Source organism: Peromyscus maniculatus, chromosome 6 (assembly GCF_049852395.1).
Source record: "Peromyscus maniculatus bairdii isolate BWxNUB_F1_BW_parent chromosome 6, HU_Pman_BW_mat_3.1, whole genome shotgun sequence".
Classification (NCBI taxonomy): Eukaryota; Metazoa; Chordata; class Mammalia; order Rodentia; family Cricetidae; genus Peromyscus; species Peromyscus maniculatus.
The window spans coordinates 4,346,060-4,366,885 of NC_134857.1; the positions used below are offsets into that span (position 1 = coordinate 4,346,060).

The window sequence follows — 20,826 nt, forward strand, 5'->3', positions numbered from 1 at the left end:
TACCCTGCAAAACTTTCAATCACCATAGATGGAGAGAAGAAACATTCCATTATAAATCCAAATTTAATCAATATCAATTTACAAATCCAACCCTATAGGAGGTGCTAGAAGGAAAACTCCAACCTAAAGAGGTTAACTACATCTGGCCTGCCCCTCACCAGCTACAGCACTCAGGAGAGAGGGTCCTATACCTCACCTGGGCAGCACGATAGAGCTGACCCTGTTTGCAGGGGAATGGGCAAGCTGTCCCTGAGGACCTGAGAATGAGAACACAAGAAGTAAATAATCTCAGACTAGCAAAATGGAAAGAAGGGAAACACACACGCACATGCACACGCGCGCACGCACACACAAGGGGAGGAGAGAGATTGTAGGGAAAAGGAACCAGCCAAAGAAACCTACCAGAGCTAGTGAAAGAAAAGCACCCTGAATCTGAGACCTGAACCAGTGAAAGAAGTGCTTTAGCCCTGAACCTAGAACCTAAGAAATATGCCCTGACCCTAAAACCAGTGCCAAAGAAACACACTTTGTCCCTAGAATCAGAGCCAGTGAAAGAAATACACCCTGGCCCTAAAATTAGAGCCAAAAGACTAAAAAGGACAAGTGAAAGAAACACAGTTTGGACCTGAAATCAAAGCCATCTCAGCTCCTGACCAACAAAACTAACCAATCCCTGGACAGGAAAACTAACCAACCCTTGAGCAGAAAACCTTCTCCATGGAGAAAGTTCAATCCTAAGAAGCCCTATATAAATAAGCCCCTCTGCCTGTTCAGTTGGGTGCTGTCCTTTCCCACACTGCCAGAGGCAGCCACTCTCCTGGATGCCTCCTTCCCAAATAAATCTCTTTCTTAAAAAAGTCTTGGGTGAAGATCTTCATTTGCCTGCGCAGAATAGAATAACCTTGATGAGATGTTCCCCTAGGGGACTGAGCAGGAAAAACCTTGCTGAGACATGCCCTTATGGGGGCTGGGCAAGGTGCACAAGAACAAAAGAACCTTGCTGAGACAGACTTTTCCTTAAGCGGGCTGAGCAAGGCGGAGCAGAAAAAAGTAACAAATTTTTGCCAGAGTCAGAGGAGATTGCTACATTTCTGCTCGGGTTTCCCCTTTAGCAGAATGAAGCAGAAGCAACATCTCAGGCCAGAGAGAAGCAGAGCTCTGCTGGGAAGCCCCCTTTAGAGGGGAGGGGGAAGCAAAGCTCAGCTATAAGGGCTCTGTCCAGGAGATGAGCAGGATTGCTATATCCTGTGGGTAGACCATCCCCCACCGCACCCCAGCTTCAGATATCACTTGACTTCCCTGCAAGTTAGGTACCTTTCCCTCAAGGCTAAGCTGTCCTATTGTGACTCCAGCCTCCAGAGCAGTCTTATGGCAGCTCTAAGTATAACCTGGCTTCCTGATAAGTCAGGATACCTTTCCCTCCAGAGCTGTAATGCTTCCAGATGGTTCATATCCTGTGAACAGGGGCATATCTGAAGAGGCAAAATAAGTGAGGAACAGGCTGAGGTGGGTGGCTTCATTACCACCAAAGGCTATGGTGATGTCTTGGTCCTGGACTGCTGCTGGGGCCCATGTCTGCGTTCATGGCTCTGATTCAGCAGTAGTCTCTGTTGATGTACATGGCTCCGATACCAAGGAAGGCCGAGAGGATAGGGTTGTACAGAGTTGGCCTGGCCCTTCACAGGCTACAACACTAGGGAGGTCTGGGCTGCCCCTCACTGGTTACAGCACTCAGGAGAGAGGGTCCTATACCTCACCTGGGCAGCACAGTAGAGCTGACCCTGTTTGCAGGGCCATGGGTGAGCTGGCCCCGAGGGCGTGAGAATGGGAAAGCAGGTCTTACCTACCTGCTTGTGTTGGCATGGGCAAAGGAAAGATGCCCTTCTTCCCTCGCTACCAGCAGCAGGTGGGAGACTTGCTCCAACACCTCATCAGCTGCAGCACTCATGAGAGCAGACCCTGAGCCTCACCTGGGCAACACAGTAGCATTGACAAGGGCACAGGTGAGCCAGCCCTGAGGACGTTAGTGGGCATATCTGGTACCACCTTCCTCTTCTTAGATGTGGTGGTGGGAGTGAGGGAAAGATGCCCTTCCCACTTGCCCCTGCTGCCCTCAGCTGGCAAGGGAGCTGAGCCTCCCCTTTACCAGCTGCAACACTCAGGAGAATGGAGCCTGCACCTCATCTGGACAGCACGGCAGAGCTGGCCCTGGAGGTGTGGGTGAGCCAGCCCCGAAGATGTGAGCTTGGGAGAGCTGTCTCCACTGCTAGTCTGTCAACTGTCGGTGTGGACGGGGGAGAGATGTCCCTCCTTACCCCTCACCCCAGGCACCTGCAGCAGATGAGGGTGCTGACCCTCCCCATTACCAACTGCAGCACTCCGCTGCACTCAGGAAAGCCGGCCCTGCTCCCTGCTTGGGCAGCTCAGCAGAGCTGACCTATTGACGGGTATGGGTGAACTGGCCCCAATAACTACCACAATTACCAATGCGATTTAAAAAGAACACAATCCAAGTGATGCACGCCCAAGGGATGATTCCTCTAAAATAAGCATGGCTGTGGCTGTCCTTGCTCTCATCCTTCCTGTGGTCACTGATTGACACTGTTACTCTTGCTTAAACCTTGCATTTTAATCTTGTAAGATTTATGTCTTCTTGGAAATCTAATGGTTTCAAACTCCTTATGACAGGTCTTCCAGCTAATTATTATTACTGGAAATATGAAGCCTCCTCTTCAAAGGATGAAGTAGGGAGTTTGGGGGTTTTCCTAAGAGACTGCCCACCATCAGTTGAGAAGTAGTATTAGAAGATTAATTGATCATCATTGCCTTAGTCTGGTCTTCTATTGGTGATAAAACACTGGTAAAAGGTAACTCGGGGAAGAAAGTGTTTGTCTTATGTGTCCTAATCACTGTTCTTCACTAAATGAAGCCAAGGCAGGAACTTAAGCAGGCCATCCATCATTAATCAAGAAAGTTCCCCCACAGATTTGCCGACAGGCCAACCTGATGGAGGCGTTTTCTCCGTCGAAGTTACCTCTTCTCAGGTGATCTTGGTTTGTGTCAAGTTGACAAACTAGCAAGCACAACTGACTCCTTGTCAACTTGACACAGGCATATCAAACCATCGCTTCTCCTCTTTTGTTTCCAAGATCTCATGTTAGCATCATAGTACATCAGTTAATCAGTTAGAGATAACTACAGAGAAGTCTCTGAGTGTCTGTCTCTCTGTCTTTGTCTGTCTGTCTGTCTGTCTGTCTGTCTCTCTCTCTCTCTCTCTCTCTCTGTGTGTGTGTGTGTGTGTGTGATCTGCTCTGTCTCTATTGCAGATGTCTCTTCTGTGTCTCTGTATGTGTCTGAATCTGTGCCTGTTCCTAAAAAAAAAAAAAAAACAAAAACAGTACTTTGCTCTGCATTTCTTGAACAACACATGAAAGAGCATGAGAAGGAAATGAAAGATTCTTTATACAAATCTTCAACAGAGATTTTGTTTTTGTTTGATTTTAGAAGGGTCTCACTGTGTAGCCCCAGCTGGCATGGAACTCACTGTGTAGACTAGGCTGGTCTCTGACACAGAAATCCACCTGCTTTCCTGTGTTGCTGGAATCTCTCTGTAAACAGCACCGTGATACTGATGCAAATGGAAGAGAAATGTCACTACTGGACTGAAGCCAGCATAGCTCCCGGAAGGCTTCATTCTGAGTCTAATTTACATTTTCCTTTTATACTCTAAACCACAAGATGGGGCCAGTAGGTAAGGAAGTAGGCTTTCCAGGCAGAAGCAAAACCTGCCAGCTGGAATTTCACTTCTTGAAGGCATAAATTACAGTTGACAGGTTTAAGTTTTTGTGATCAGGCTCCTGAAGGCAATGGCTGACTTGGGGCTGGGAATTTCCAATTGCCTTTGCTCCTCTCCGGAATAAGAGTTAGAGAGTTAGCATTAGGGTTAATTAGGGTTAGAAGGTTAGAGGGTTAGAGGGTTGGAGTTAGAGGGTTAGGGGTCTGTGGCGGTTTGAAAGAAACTGGCCCGCAAAGGGAGTGTCACTATTAGGAGGTATGTCCTTATTGGAGGAAGTGTGTCACTGTGGGGGCAGGCTTTGAGGTCTTCTTCTCAAGCTTCCCTCAGTGTGACAGTCAGTTGACTTCCTGTTGCCTGTGAGATGTAGCACTCTCAGCTCCAGCACCAAGTCTGCTTATGTGCTACCATGCTCCCCTCCATGATGATAGTGGACTGAACCTCTGAAACTGTAAGCAAGCCATCCCAATTAAATGTTTTCTTTATAAGAATTGCTGTGGTCATGGTATCTCTCCACAGCAATAAAAACCCTATCTAAGACAGGGTCCTAATCCATAACCTTTATGGGTTAAGGTTTTAAAGGTGCTATTATTAGGGTATTAGTATTAGGTTAGGGTTAGATTAGAATTAGGGTTAAAGTCTAGAAATGCATCCACTTCTTTTAGATTTTCAAGTTTGTTGGAATACAGATTTTTATCTTTACTTAGTGTTTGTTGTAATGTCTCTTTTCATTTCTAATTTTATTAATTTGGATCTCTTTTTCTTTTGAAGAAAAGAAGTGAAATACTTGCACAGTGAAACTCTAAAACACTGAAAAAGAAATTGAAGATGTCAGCTGGTCAGTAGTGTCACAGGCTTTTAATCCCAGCAGTTGGGAGGCAGGAGCAGACATATCTCTGTAAGTTCGAGGCCAGCTTGGTCTACAGAGTGCGTTCCAGGACAGGCTTCAATGCTACAGAGAAATCCTGTCTTGAAAAAACAGGAAAAAAGAAAGAAATTGAAGATATCAGAAGATGGAAATGCTCATGGATTAGAAGGATAAATATTATTAAAACAGTCATCTTATCAAAAACAATCTGCAGATTCAACCAGTTTGGGATTGGATTTAAGAACTGTTTCATTATATGTAACCCATATCTGACACTGTGAATCAGGCCAAGAATGTGAGACTAGATGGGTCACAAACTTACGACTGTTATACAGTTAAATGAACATAGTAATAAAACTACTCAATGACATATTGCTATATCCATAGATCATATAGCTGTATCCATCACTCAACTTTCACCAGAGAAGCAGCTTACAGAGATGGAAATTAAGAAAGAGAGTGGACAACATGCAGAGAGTGAGAGACTTTGGAGCCCTCAGCCCTAAATGGGATGTCTTTATCAAACCCCTCCCCTCAAGGTTCAGAGATCTATGTGTAAAATGAAGTGGAAAGACTGTAAGAGCCAGAGGTGGTGAACAACTCCAAGGACTGATGCACATAAATTGTGTCAGCATGCATAAGACCTGCCCAAGCTCAAGCCAGACAAAGTCTCAGCACAGAAATAGGGAAGTGGGCATAAAGAAGCCATCTGCAATTGATAGCTGCTGTTAGAGGGAAAATCCATTTTCTTCAGTGACTTGATGATGGTATGTCATCCACACTCCAGAACAGGCCCCCTGCTCAGGAGTAGTCAGCCAACACAAACCAGACTCCATGGTTTTGTGTTTGTTTTAAGGAAGAAAGAATATGCAATTGGGTACATAGCATGGTAGGGGAATCTGGAAGGAGTTGGAAGAAGAGAAAGAATGTGATCAAAATGTATTGAATGAAATTTTCAATAAATAAAAAGGCTTTTCAAAAGAAAAACCCTCACTGGTTTCTTATATTGGTTTTGTATCCTGCTACTTTGCTGAAAGTGCTTAGCAAATGAAAGAATTTTCTGTTAGAGTCCTGAGGATTTTTAAAGTATAGGATCATATTTTCTGCAAGTAGAGGTAATTTTACTTCCTTTTCTATTTGTCTCCCTTTAATGTCATTCTCTTGCCTCACTGCTTTTTCTAAAACCTCAACATTATGTTGAGTAAGAGTTGAAAGAGTATGTCACTGACTCGTTGCTGATTTTAGAGAAAATGATTTCAGTATTTTCTCATTTAACATGTTTGCTGTATATAGCATTTACTACGTTGAAGTATGTTTCTCTTGCTGATATTTTCTTTAAGACTTATAAAGAAATGTTATATTTTTCAAAGTTCTCTTCTATAGCTATTCAAATGATTATATGATTTTTGTACTTGAGAGTAACTATATACTTCATTTGTTGTTTTGTATATTTTGAACTACCCTTGTATCTCTGGAATGAAAGCAACTTGGTCATAGTGTATGGATTTTTTTTTTAGTGTGTTGATAAATTTAGTTTTTGAATATTTTGTTTAATTTTTATCTTCTATTTTTAACTTTGACAACTTCATGTTGTGGGATATTTGTACAATGTGTGAAGATGTATTGCTGTGATTGGTGTAATAAAAAGCTGACTGGCCAATAGCTAGGCAGGAGGGTATAGGTGGAAGTTCTGGGCAAAGAGAGAACCCTGGGAAGAGGAAAGACAGAGTCACCAGCCAGACACAAAGGAAGCAGGATGGGCAGTATGGAAATGAGGTCACAAATCTCATGGAAGAACATAGATTTAAAAAAATATGGGTTGATTTAAGTTACAAGAACTACTTAGGAACAAGCATAAGCTAAGGCCAAACTTTTATAATTAATAAAAAGTCTCCTTGTCATTATTTGCAGGCTGGCAGTCCCAATGAGAAAGTATTACTACAAATAGGTTTTTCATTTGTTTCTATTTTTTAGTGATTTTTTAAAATTTGACAGAAGCTAGAGTTATCTGAAAAGAGGGGCCTCAATTGAGAAAATGCCTCCATCAGATTGTCTGTAGGCCAGAGGTGATGGGTCATTAAAAAAAAGTGTGCTGTAGACACAACAGGAGTACACATGTATGAACAGACTGTAGCAGCACATACAAGGCCTACAGAGACTCAAGCTAGATAGAGTCCCTGCACTGAGAGGGGGAAGCAGACATCCCACTCCTCACCAAGAAGTTACCAGCAGCTGAGACCCACCTGTGAAGGACAAATCAGTTTTCTTCAGTGAAGTCTCACTGGATATATTATTCAGATTTCATGGTAGGTTCTAAGCTCAGGAGTGGTTGGCCAACACACAATGAACTAAATGGTTATTTTTGTCAACTTTTGTCTCATATGGCTTTGTTTGGGCTTTTTTTGTCTTATTGGTTGTTCGCTTATTTATTTTGATTTCTGTATTTGTGGGTTGCTTTGTATGTTTCTTATTTTTTTATTTGTTTTAAATGGAAAAAGAACATAAAATTGGGTGAGTAGGAAGATGATGATCTTGAAGGAACTGGGGGAAGGGAAAACATTATCAAAACATATGAAAAATGATTTAAATTAAATTAAACAATAGAAACAAATATTTAGTAATAAATTTAATAAATGAAAAATTTACGGGCTGGAGAGATGGCTCAGAGGTTAAGAGCACTGCTTGCTCTTCCAAAGGTCCTGAGTTCAATTCCCAGCAACCACATGGTGGCTCACAACCATCTGTAATGAGATCTGGTGCCTTCTTCTGGCCTGTGGGGATATGTATAGACAGAACAATGTATACATAATAAATAAATAAATCTTAAAAAAAAAAAGAAAAAGAAAAATTTACATAGCACTAATAAATTTTTGTACCATAAAAAAGAGAGACTTTAGGGTTTTTTTGTTTTTTAGATATATTTTGTGTATTTTAAAGAGACTAAGTGTCTCAGTTAGGGTTTCTATTGCTGTGATAAAACACCATGCTCAAAAGCAACTCAGGGAGGAAAAGGTTTATTCCAACTTACTCCTTGTAGTCCATCTCCCAGGGAAGTCAGAACAGGAAGTTAAGGCGGGAACCTCTAGGCAGGAGCTGACGTGGAGGCCATAAAGGAGTGCTGCTTACTGGCTTGCTCAACCTGCTCTCTTACACCACCCAGGACAGCCTGCCCTTGGGTGGTACCACCTCCTGTGAGCTGGGACTAATGAAGAAAATGCCTCCCAGGCTTAATTACAGACCTATATTATGACGGCATTTTCTCAATTGTGGTTCCCTCTTCTGGCAATAATTCTAACTTGTGTCAAGTTGAAAACAACAACTTTGGATTTCATTAGTGTCTACTGTGGTGTCATCCTTTTTATATCGAATTGTATTAATGGAGCTTTTCCTTTTTTGGTTGGTTTGATGAAGGGCTTCTCAATCTTGTTTATATTCTCAAAGAACCAAATCTGCGTTTACTGATCCTTTGATTTTGTTCTTTTCATTTGTGCTTCATTAATTTCTGCCCTAATCTTTACTACTTTCATTCTGCTAGTTTCTGCTTTTCCTTATGTTTCTATTGTTTGTTTTCTTGTTGCTTTCGATACAGCCTCTCATGGAGCTCAGCCTAGCTTCAAAATCACTATGGAATCAGGAAAAGGACACCCCAGTCTCTTGCTTCTACCTTTTAAGTATTGTCTTGTGTTTGTAGGACCTGAAGCAGCGGTTCTCAACCTTCCTAAAGCTGTGTTCTTTAACACAGTTCCTCATGTCGTAGTGACCCAACCACAAAGTTATTTTCATTGCTACTTCATAACTGTAGTTTTGCTATTCTTATGAATTGTAATGCAAATATCTATTTTCAGATGGTCTTAGGTGACCCTGTGAAAAGGTCATCATTCAACCCCCAGAGAGGTCACGACCCACAGGTTAAGAACCATTGATCTGGAGGAACATTAAGTCGTTAGAGATTTCTTTTTTTTTTTTCCAGTATGGGCAACCACAGCTATGAGCTTTTCACCTAGAACTGACTGTTCTGTATCTGCTTCTGTTTTCATTTTCATTTAACTCTAGAATTTTTAAAACTTCTTCCCTGCTTTCTTCAAGAACTACTATTTATTCTGAATGTATATTGTTCCAGTTTGTGTTTTTAAGTTTCTATAGTTATTCTTGTTGCTGATTTCTAGATTTATTCCACTATAATATGCCAATAAATGGAATTATTTCAATTATTTTTTTATTTGTTAAAAATCACACTAAGAAATTAGCAAAAAACACTATACTGCTTGGTGCTAAAAAAAAAAAAACTAACAATTTCATACACACAGCTCAAGTATATACAGAAACAATAGTCCCATGCAGTGAATATCTGTATTAACAAAAAAACACTGAAGAATTTTCACAAACTTGATGTATTTAATCTCCTTGCAACACCGGATGCAGCAACTACCAAGGACCACATGACAAACCTTGCCCGGAACTCCCAGAGGCCTCTGCGCCCAGCCATAGCCCACCCTCCGCCAGCCCCCGCCTCCCCCAGCCATCACAGGACGGTTGAACTCTCCCGGCGGGAGGACCGGGCTAGAAGCCACTGTGAGCTCTTGTGTTTTTTGGTGAAGAGGTGAGAAATATGAGCTGCTATATGGTTTTGGAAAAACTTATAAAGTGCACTAAAATGAATTCAAACTTTTGATTTCGTCAGTCACTGTAAGATGCAGGCGTATCAGTTTAACCATTGTTCAGACTCTAAGGGAAGGGGGGGGTGTTAATGTGTAATAAAAAAGTAACTCTATCATAGACTACACGATCCAAAGTACCAAAGGTGTCACTAACTTGGATTGTACGATGAGTGTTTGTAGGTGCATGCGTAAGCAGATAAAAACATGCCCATTGAGGAATTTCTTTGGGGTTGGGGAGAAAGTGAGCTTCCACAAATTGCCTATATTTATTGTTACTTTATTTTTTAAAATATTTTCAAGATTCGGGGGTGGGGGTACTACTCGGTAGGTCAAGTGTTTGCTTGTCAAGCGTAAAGGCCTGAGTTTGGGTCCAGCACCCTTATAAAAACACCAGGCATGGCGATGCTGCTGTAGTCCCAGCACTAGAAAGCTTGGGTAGGAGGCTCTCAGACTCAGAGGCTAAGTCTAGTCTTAAAAATAGGTAGCAGGTTCAGAGAGACCAGCAGTTAGGAGCACTTGGTGCAGTCGCCGCAGAGAACTGGGGTTTGGTTCCCAGCATTCTCTTGTCGGCTCACAACCGCCTGTAACTCCAGGTTCAGTGGATCCAATGCTCTCTTGTGATCTCCAGCCACCAAGCATGCACATAGTACACAGACTACATTCGGGCATTCGCACATACATGTAAAGTTAAAAAATGATTAAAGGAGCTGGAGAGATGGTTAACAGCACTTGTTGCTCTTCCAGGAAACCCACGTTGGGTTCTCGGCATTGACATAGTTGCTCACAATCATCCTTGACTCCAGTTTCAGAGAATCTGACACCTTCTTCCGGCTCTGCAGGCACCAGGCACACACATGTGATGCCCACACGACATACAGGTGAAACACTCATACATACACACAAAATAAATATTTTTAAGTAATTAAGGTAGGGAACAATATATGAAACCGTCAGACTGACCTCTGGCCTTCACATGTGCTCATATATGTGTATACACCACAAACATGTGCATGTGCACATACACAAATATTTGCAAGATTCAGAAATTATTGATTTTAACAAGAAATTAAACACGGTTGGAGATACTACATTCACAGTATATTACAAAACACACGCTGTGGAGGCAGAATCCCTAGGTTCGAATTCTTGTTTAGCCACCGATCTGCTGAGTGGCTTAATTAAGCAAGTGTTTCTCTTTTTTATTTATTTATTTTTTATACTGGTTGATGGAGGGACAGGTGCTTGCCACATGCCACATGTGTGGAGGTCAGAGGACAACTTGTAGAGTCAGGTCTCCCCTTCCATCCTGTGGGTTCTGGGGATTGGACTCATGACCTCAGGCCTGGCAGCAAGTGAGTGCATGTACCTGCTAAGCCATCTGGCTAGCCCAGGACCCCAGGAATCTTTCTAATTCATTTCTTCATAATGTAACTAATGTGCAACCTACCTCACAATTCTATGAGGACTGAAATGAATTCAGCACATGCCCAGTGCTTAGAATAATAAAATATAATAATTGCAAAGTAGGTCCTGAGAAAGCTGTCAGTTAAAAAAATATTTCCCCCATATAAGGATTTAAATAATACTTTCCAAATTGAGTTTAATTCTCATGAAAGCTTATTTTACTAAAAATGACAATAACAACTAAATACCTGGCTTCTGTCTATTTGACAGTGAAGGTGATGTTGTCTTCCTCTTGCTTAGACTGAAAGTTTGGTCTAAATTTGTTATGTTATTAGTAATACTAGCCTTTGTCCCTTAATGTGGCTCTTTCCATTACAGGTATATCACCCTTGCTGTTTTTCAATAGTTTGTAAATACATTATAAAATGCAAAGTCATGGTTTTTTGTTTTTTGTTTTTTGTTTTTGTCAAATAAAGGGAAGCTTCCAGGAATGTGGAAGGAAAAGAAGGAAAGGGATAGAGGATAAAAGAGTATAGAGTGGATGAATATTATACATGTATATATATGTATGTGTGGAAATGTCATAATGAACCCCTTCATTTTGTACTGCTAATGTATACTAATATAGCAATATTAAAAGATACATTATAAAATATAAGGTGAAAAGAGAGTCTGTTGTTATGTGAAGTCATTTAACTTTTAAAATGAGATTAAGAAACATTGTCTCATGGGTAGTTTCCTTCTGTCAAAAACATCAATTCTTTCCAGAAATCTCTGTGCTTCTAAAAGGATGGACACTTGCCTTTTCTGTGCTGATACAATGTGGTAAAAATACTAAAGTACATTTGGAATTGGTGTGACTTATTTTAAAGATCAAAAAGAAAACCCACCTGCTATGGAGGAAGAGTTTGATGATTTAACCCAATCGTCTGAAACAGCCTCAGCATCCAGCAGGTTTCCTTCCCCCAATTATGAAGATCTATTAAAGCTAATTGAACATCTGAGCCTGGAATGCAAAGGTAAGTCTGCTTTGTCTGCAGCAGCAGCCGCTGTGCACATTGCTTAGCACAGCTCCCTAGAGCACTGATGCGTCTTAGTGCACGTCAGAGGCACACTATATACGTGTAAGGAGAGTGAGAATCATGCACAGTTAGCCAGGAACTTTATTGTTCCTACTGTATTTTCCTCAGCATGAATGAATGGCACACCTGCTTTTTTAAGGCCACTGTTTCTCTCTTGAGTGTTTACTATGAATAGGTCAGGTTTGTCTCTACCTGGAAAACTGCATTTATTCTTATGGGTAACATTTTATATTTTTATGTTATTAAAATTTCCATGTGTTTGTGCATTATATATATGTGGTCTATCATCTATCTGTCTATTACTACACACACACACACACACACACACACACATATTCATGTGTATGGATATTTCTATTTTTATCAGTATTTCATATATTTGATAAAATAATATTCACTTTGTAAAGTAGCATTTTATTTTAACTAACACATAGGAAAGTATCTTTACTTATATTTATGGGGCTTAGTGTAGCATTTTAATACATATGCACAATGTATAATTACCAAAACATAGCTTTTGTACATCTATAACCTCAAGTATTTGCTACTCCTTTGCCGTCAGAACATTGAAGATTCTCTCTCCCAGCTATTTTGAAATATTTAATTATGTTAAGCATAGCTATCCTATTGTGCTATGTGGTCATAAAGTGATTCTTCTCATTCAGCTGCTTAGTGCCTCTTTACATGCCTTATATTTGCTCAGTGTAAGAGTGAGTAAATGTGACAGCTTACAGTCCTTCATATACAAAACAAACTCATATACTTTATTTTCATATTGGTTTCTTGCTGACTCAGATTCTGGTAGCCTATTAAAAATCCGAGATACAGTTCACTCATATAAAATGTTAATACAACTTAAAAATAGTCACTGCAAAGCACTCATGGCAAAACTTGGAACTATGGAAAATGAAGTGAGTGGACTACAAAAGAAGCTCTCAGAAGCAGAACATGAAAAAATAAAGCAGGAGCAAGAACTCTGCAACCTACGGTATGACACCTTGATGTTAAAACTGTCTGAGGGTCAGTCAGGGGATAGCTTAGTGGTAGAATACTTTGCCTAGCATCGGTAAGGCCCTCGGTTTTATCCCCATGGCTACGATAGGCGGGGGTAGGGAATCAAATTTTGAGCTGGTTGTAGTAGTGCTGCACTTGGACATCAGGGGAAACTGAATCTCAAATTCAAGGCCAAGGGCAGTCTGGACTACATAAGGAAACACTGTTGAAGAAGATGGGGAAGAGAAGGAAGACAGGAGGGTGGGAAGGAAGGAGAGGAGGGGGAAGAAGAAAAAAGCAGCTTTCGTAGTCTTGTGAAATATGAAATTTTTGGCATTGACACAAAAAGTGAGCAATCATCTCAAAGGGAATAATTTATTCTGGAGCCAAATGTCAATAGCCATGGCCAAAATACCAACATGGTCACAATTTTGTGGACTTTTTATAGTAAAAGAAAGGAGGAAGTCACAAATTAAGGTATTTTTTCTTTATTCTTTTCTCATGCAATGCATCCTGACCACAGCCACCCCTCCTTCCACTCTTCCCAGTTCTCTCCGCAACCTTCCCTCCCTCCCAGATCTACTGCTGCCCTGATTCCCATCAGAAAAGATCAGACCTCCCATGGGTATCAACCAAACATGACATAACAAGATGCAATAAGACTAGACACAAGCTCTGATATTAAGGCTGGACGAGGCAACTCACTAGGAGGAAAAGGGTCCCATGAGCAGGCAAGAGTCAGAGACAGCCTCACTCCAGTTGGTGGGGACATTAAGTAGACAGATATGTAAAGTAGAGAAGTGTCTGCTATTGAAATCACCTACCATTAATGGATTGATGCTAATCCATGTCTTTAATTCCAGCTGTAGATTTTTCCATGAAATTGGGCACCCCTGAATTTGGTGCATATGTTTAGGATAGTAATGTCTTCTTGCTTATCTGTTCCCTTGATTGGATAAAGTTTCCATACTCTTTACATCTTCTGACTGGTTTCGTTTGAAGTCAGTTTTGTCATATATTAAGATAGTGACAGATGCTTGCTTCCTGATCCCATTTGATTGCAGTACTTTGGTGCAGTCTTTCACCCTGTTTTTAAAGGCAGTGCCTGTCTTTAAAACTAAGATATGCTTCTTATAGGCAGCAGATAAGTAGGTTTTGTCTCTGGATCCAGTCAGTCTGCGTCTTTTGATTGGAGAACTGAGGCTGTTGATATTTCAAGTTATTATTGAAATGTGTGTTAGTTGTGATTGTGTTGCTGATTTTTGGTCTTTTTTGTATTCTCAGCAGCATTTTTTTTTGTTTTAGCAATTATGGCTTTGTATTCCTCTTTATAGTCTCTCTCCTATGTTCATACTCTTCAGCCTGAAATAATGCTTCCTATATTTTCTTCAAGTTTGGCTTGTTGGATATACATTTTTTAGGCTGTCAATATTGTAGAAAGTTTTTCTTTTCCTTCAATCATGGTAGGTACTTTGGCTAAGTATATTAAACTTTGGTTTGCTGTTATTAGTTTGGGGGACTTGGTATGCATTGCTTTAGACTCTTTTGGCTTTCAAAGTTTTCATAGAGAAATTCTATTCTGTATTCTGATGGATTTTCATTTGTATCTGACTTGCATTTACTTCTCCTGTAGCTTTTGATACACTTTCTTTGTTACTTCGTGTTTTAACAATGGCATGCTTGGGGATTTTGGGGATTTTCTTTCTGTTCTTGCTTATTTTGTGTTCTGTGTGCATCTTATATTCATATGAGTGTGTCTTTTCTTAGTTTGGGGACATTTTCTTCTATGATCTTGTTGAAGACATAGTCTATGCCATTGATGGGATTCTTCTTCCTTGTCTATGCCCTATAATTCAAAGGTTTTTTTTAAAATGGTGCCCCACATTTCCTGTGTGTTCCTTTTCTGTTTTTAATTTTTTCATGTTTGTTGTTTATTTGGTTTAGATCCACTATTTTACCTTCCAGACCTGACATTCTGTCTTCTACTTGATTCATTCTATTTGTTAGACTTTTGTTGTTGTTTGTTTTTTCTCTTTTTACTTTTTGGGGGTCTGCCACCCAGCTCCCAAATAAATCACACATGGAACCTTATTATTACTTATGAATGCACAGCCTTAGCCTGGCATGTTTCTAGCCAGCTTTCCTTAACTTAAATTAACCTGTCTGTCTTTTGCTTCTGGACTTTTCCATTCTCTTACTTCTATAAATCTTACTCTTACTCTGTGGCTTGCTGTGTAACTGGGTGGCTGGTCCCTGGAGTCCTCCTCCTTCTCTGACTACTTCTTTTCTCCTCCAGGGTTTCTCCTTCTATATATTCTTTCTGCCTGCCAGCCCCACCTATCCTTTCTCCTGCCTTGCTATTGGCCATTCAGAGCTGTATTAGACCATCAGGAGTTTTAGACAGGCACAGTAACACAGCTTTACAGAATTAAACAAATGCAACATAAACAAAAGTAACACACCTTAAAATAATATTCCCCAACAGGCTTTACTTTAAGTTCTCTGGTTGAGCTATTGCGCTTTCAATTCCATCTTCATTTCAGCTTGCGTCCTCTCCAATGTTTCTATTTCTTTATTTAATTCCGTTTTCAAGTCCTGGATTGCTGCTTTCACTTCCATCAGCCTTTTATGTTTGTGTTTTCTTGGGCGTCACTCAGGTGTTTATTCTCCTTAAGCTCTTTTCTTACCAAACTGTTTCTTTGTGTTGTCTTTAAACTGCTTGAATTCTCTGAGAAGGTTTATAATTGTTCTATGTCTTGGAGTTCTTCTAGATAAATCTCATTGGCAAACATGTCTACAGGACTGGTAGATTTTGGAGAGAAGACATCACCTTGATCCTTTATATTGTTAGTATTCCTTAGATGAGATCTGGGAATATAGACTTGCTTTCTTAGCTTTAAGTTTGTTATGGATGGAGCAGAGTTGGGAAGAGAAAAGATGTTGGGTCAGGATGAATCTAGAGATTAGAAATGGCAGCCAGGTGGGCAAAGGAGACTAGCCTGGTACACAGGATGTACTTCTTGTTCCAAGATGAGAGTGTGAGGATCGATAGGTCTGAGTGGGAAGATTGGCCATAACTTGGGAGAATCCTGTTGTGTGGCAGGTAGGTATGGAGGATACTGGGCCAAGCCTAGAACTCCTCTGCAGTGAAGGCAGGGAAGGCCTGGCTAGACTGGTGCACTCATTGTAAGAGCAAGGATAAATCTAGTCTACTGTAGAAAAGGTGTGGATGAAGAGGGCATGAGTACTCACCTGGATAGACCCTGGAGGAGGACATGGGTAGTCTACATATGGAGTGGCATTGTGAAGGCTGCATGAAGGGTCCAGTGGGCAGATGATGGTAGAGTGGGTCTTGGTGGAAGCCTAGATGTTGGCCGTAGTACAGGAGGAGGTGGTGGGACTAGGAGGATTGGGGACCCTGTGGACGCCTAGAGGTCTGTGCACGTGTGTGTGTGTGTGTGTGTGTGTGTGTGTGTGTGTGTGTGATTTGCTTCTGTGTAGAACAAAACCCAGTGCTTTACATTAGACAGGAAATTTGCTGTGGAGTCCAATGACAACTAGCTGGGCCCAAAGCACCTCCTCTTTATGACCTACATAAAGTTGTTCAAATGAGTCATATATACTGGGTTGTGCGTTGCAAAAAGGCCCACAAGGACAAGTATCCCCCCCACACTTTGGTGTGCTATAAGAGACAGAACACTTGATTTAGGTTCCTCTCTGATTCCTTTAAATTTTGTAAGGTGGCAAGTGTGTGCCAGTCTGTATTCATGAGTGTGTCACCTTGATGAAGGTGACAGCATTGTCTGCCTCTGCTGGTGTCTCACTTGATATTCTCTCTGACTAGTATTGGGGTCACTAACTGCTTGAAAACCTGTGCCCAGTTTGTGTGTGTTTGAAATTGGAGGAGTGGACATCAGAAAGAGCAACAGTAAGCAAGAGTACTTCAGCGGAGGGTTAAATAGATACTTTAGGATAAATCAATATACAACGAGCCCAGCAAAACAAACATTTTCTAACAAAATGCTTTCCTAACATAAGCATTTTTATACTGCAGATTTGCTTTAAAACAAGAAGTGGAGAAGAGAAAAAGTGCTGACTGGGTTTATGAAAAAATTAAGGGGCAGCTGAGAGAAAAAGAAGAGCAATGTAATAAAGAAGTTAAAATGAAACAAAAACTTGAAATCCGTGTTAGGGAACTGGATGTGGAATTGAAGACTGTGAGAAACAATCTTAATGAAGTAAGTTAATCATACATTTAAAATTATATTTTGCTTTTATTTTATTTTTAAAGGGATAATATTGCTTATTCATTTGAGTATATTGAATATAAACATACATAATCATATGTTTATTTACATATGGGGGCATGATCTGAGAAATATGTTTGGCATATTGATCCACAATCATCAAAAATGTGCACTCACACAAGTATAGAACATCTAGCTCTTCACCCAGGCAATAAAATCTTATTCTTGTGGCATCTTTGAGAGCAATGGAGACTTTCTTGGCTCTCTTTTTATGCTTACTAGGGAGGCTTAGGTCATGCAAACTCAGTTGTGTCCACAGCCACTCTGAATCAGTAGCTTCCAAGTTCATTGTTTCATGTCTACAAAGAATGAGGAAATGTAGACACAGAAAAAATTAAGGAAAATACAGATTCATTAAGGAAAATTGAGAATGAATCCACAATAGGACAGGCTCCACATGAGAAATGCCCTTGTATTGCTCTGACCATTTGTGTTGCCTTTGTCTGTCATGGATTTTATAGAGAGAATTCAATGGAGCCTGGGGTAGTTCTACTGTAGTTGGAAGTTTTCCTGTGTCCTGCTTGGTCCACAGCCACTCAGACCCCAGTAAACACACAGAGGCTTATATTAATTACAAACTGTATGGCCATTAGCTCAGGCTTATTACTGACTAGCTCTTACATTTAAATTAACCCATAATTCTTATTTTATTTAGCCACATGGCTTGGTACCTTTTCTCAGTTCTGCCTTGTCATCTTGCTTCCTCTATGTCTGGCTGGTGACTCCTGGAAGCTCTTCCTCTTCCCAGAATTCTCCTTGTCTGCTTATCCCACCTACACTTCCTGACTGGCTACTGGCAAATTGGCGTTTTATTAAACCAGTATACAAAAGCATTATCCCACAGCACTCTACAGGGATTGGTCATTTTTGTGCGCATAATGGGCCTAGCTAATGAGAAGGCTATATGCCCTATGCATACTGTCTTGGCTCTACCAAAGAGCTTTTCATCCATTCAAGGAAGGAAGTCACATGTGGTACATGACTAGCTGGTTGCCCACCATACCTCCTGCCTCTTATGTGGTCTGTGACTAACAATGCTATTTATGTTTTAAATAAAATAGTGTCCATGAGAGTGCTGGTAGTCATCTAGGGGATTGGCAAGCTCATTCCTTGGGATTAACAAAGAATTGAGTGAGCATCTAGGAAAAAACAAAAGACCAAGCAATAGAGAAAACAAGAAGGCAAAAAGCAACCCCTTGAGATGGGAGGGGCCTGAGGCTGGAAGTCTCCTAAATAGGCTTTGGATTGGATAGTCCATGGTCATCTAAGTCCTCCCTGCTCCCCTATTGGTCATACAAAGTCCAAGTAGAAGGTGCAGTAAGGATAATGAAGCAATGTTACTTATCTAGGACTTAAATGGTGGTTTTATGGAGCCCTAGTACCCTGGGGACCTCTGTTGGGTCCATTTAGACTCAGCTTGCACCTTTCTTCCTCCAGTATCATCTTCAAGTATCTTACTTGAGACTGACATTCTTGAGCTCACCATGTAGCCTAAAACAACCTTAACTCCTAATCCTCCTGCCTCTAGCCTCTGAGTTCTTGCATTACTGGCATGTTCCACAGTCCTCGATTTGACAGTGTGTTCCGGATGGAACCCAGGGCCTCAGGCAGGCACTCTGCCAACTGAGCTGTATCCCCAGCACCAAGGTTTTGATTTTACTGTTGAAAAAGCTGGCTGTCATTTATGAAGTAAATGTTGGGTAATTCATGTGGGAGGCAGGTTCTTGTGGGTTTTATCTGCTCTTTAAACATTTTTTCAAAGTTTGTCTCTTAATATGGTTTTAGACACCCCCCCCCCATCTTACCAAGTGGTATAAGAATAAAACTTCTCTAAATGTGTCTAGGCTATAGAGGAACGAAATGGCACTGAAAGGCAGCTTTTGCAAGAACAGAATGCCAGAATCTTACAGGATGAGATCCTGGCAAATCACCTTCACAAACAAAAGGAACTAAAAATGGCACAAGAGAAAATTAGTTCTCAGGTATTTTCTTCAGTCACTTTCAAGTCTTGTGTATGGAATTGTATGTGTACATGGTTTTCAAAAACAATTAGAGGGCTCATGAAAGGTACAGAGCACTTTTCAAAATCCTATGTGGATATACTTAATATGCATCCTTTGATGTGAGAATAGCTTTTTCAGCAAATTGGATTAAGTAGTGTTAATTCAAGTCCAATTGTCTATAACATAGTAATGACATTCACAGTGGCCTCTTCCAGGTCAATTTTAGATAGCCTGGAGTAACGTCCTTCACAATGACCTCATCCAAAGAATGGGTCTTAGAATTTCCCATAAGAATTCATTTTTATGTGGTCACAAAAGCCTTGCTGGTAACAATGTATCATCTGCTTTGGGACTGTGATTTCTCCCTCTTGATCTGGTAATAGAGAGATTTGCTTATTTGTTCCAACTCTTGGTAAAGAGAAAAAGCACAGTCAGGGGAGATCATATTTTAGATGTCATTTCCTTCTTTTTCAGAAGAGTGACAGTTTTCTCTAATTCTTTACTTCAGTACAAAGAGCTTTTGACAGCAATGATATATTGTAACATAGACAGAGAACCATGCTACCACTAAGTTTCACACAGAACAAAGGCTTTTGTTTCTGTGTTGTGATTTCCGCAGCGGTGGCTGGAGTCCAGGGCTTCACACATGCTGTCCAGTTGCTCTCACAGTGAGCCATATTCCTAACCTCAGAACTGGACATATTTAGTTCAGACACGTATTTCAAGATGACTCTACAGAAAGGCCATTATAGCTTTCTCAAAAAGTATTTAAAGCACTTGAAAGATGAGGCATTTCCCTTTCATTTTAGGCATATCTTTAAAGCACAGAAATAGGAGGAACAAGTATAGTACTTCTATTCAAGGTAAATCAATGAGAAAATTATCTAGATTTTGTCAGTGGAGTGTTAAAAGCAACTTTATTTAGATATAACAGACACACTAAATAGTTCATACATTTAACATATAGAATTCACTGCTTCTTAATATACACACAGTTTCATAACCACGTCTAGCACCATAGGCAATTTTAGAACATTTTTATTACTTTGAAAAAGAAACCATTCACTCTTATCTGGGAACCCCCTAGGGACTAGTCCCTCCCTCTACTCCTGTACAGGAAACCCACCAACCTGTTCCTTGTCTCTTTAGTTTCCTTTTTCTCAGCACACAGAGTCCCATATATAGTCCTTTTGTGTGGCTTATTTATCTTAAAATATGTGACTTGTGTTATTCCAAACGTCAGCCCTTCTTTCCTTCTGTTTATTGTGGGTCTGCACCACTTATCCATCCATAGGCTGGGAGATGCCAAGGCTCCACTTGCTGGCTGTCTTAGTTACTTCTCTTTACTGGGAAGAGACATGACTGAGGCACCTTACAGAACAAAGACTTTAGTAGGGCTTACAGCTTCCGAGCTGAGTCCATGACCATCCTGGTGGGGAGCATGGCAGCAGACATGGTGCTGAAGTAGTAGCTGAGAGCTCACACCCCTACCCACAAAAAGAAGATAGAGAGGGAGGGAGGGAGGAGGGAGAGAGAGAGGGAGGGAGGGAGGGAGGGAGGGAGAGAGAGAGAAAGAGAGAGAGAGAAAGAGAGAGAGAGAGAGAGAGAGAGAGAGAGAGAGAGAGAGAGAGACTAATTATGAGTAGCATTTCTCCTAATCCTTCCCAAACAGTTCTGCCAACTGGGGACCAGGCATTTAAATATGTGAGCCGTTCTCA

General features: G+C 40.8%; 1 protein-coding gene across 10 annotated transcripts in view; it reads left to right on the forward strand.

Moving 5' to 3' along the window:
• Window positions 1-9,155: 9,155 nt before the first annotated feature.
• The window catches only part of LOC102908704 (ankyrin repeat domain-containing protein 26-like), a 37,274-nt gene continuing 25,603 nt past the window's right edge, over window positions 9,156-20,826 (forward strand). For 2 of the 10 annotated variants that reach the window (XM_076573853.1, XM_042278953.2), the window contains exons 1-5: window positions 9,166-9,261; window positions 11,492-11,742; window positions 12,601-12,793; window positions 16,853-17,036; window positions 18,950-19,087. In XM_076573853.1, the coding sequence (XP_076429968.1) occupies window positions 11,619-11,742; window positions 12,601-12,793; window positions 16,853-17,036; window positions 18,950-19,087 (639 nt within the window). In that variant the 5' untranslated portion in view covers window positions 9,166-9,261; window positions 11,492-11,618. Of the gene's footprint in view, window positions 9,262-10,060; window positions 10,198-11,491; window positions 11,743-12,600; window positions 12,794-16,852; window positions 17,037-18,949; window positions 19,088-20,826 lie in introns of those variants that run through there. The other 8 variants (XM_076573852.1, XM_076573856.1, XM_076573851.1 and 5 more) reach the window with 8 other exon arrangements.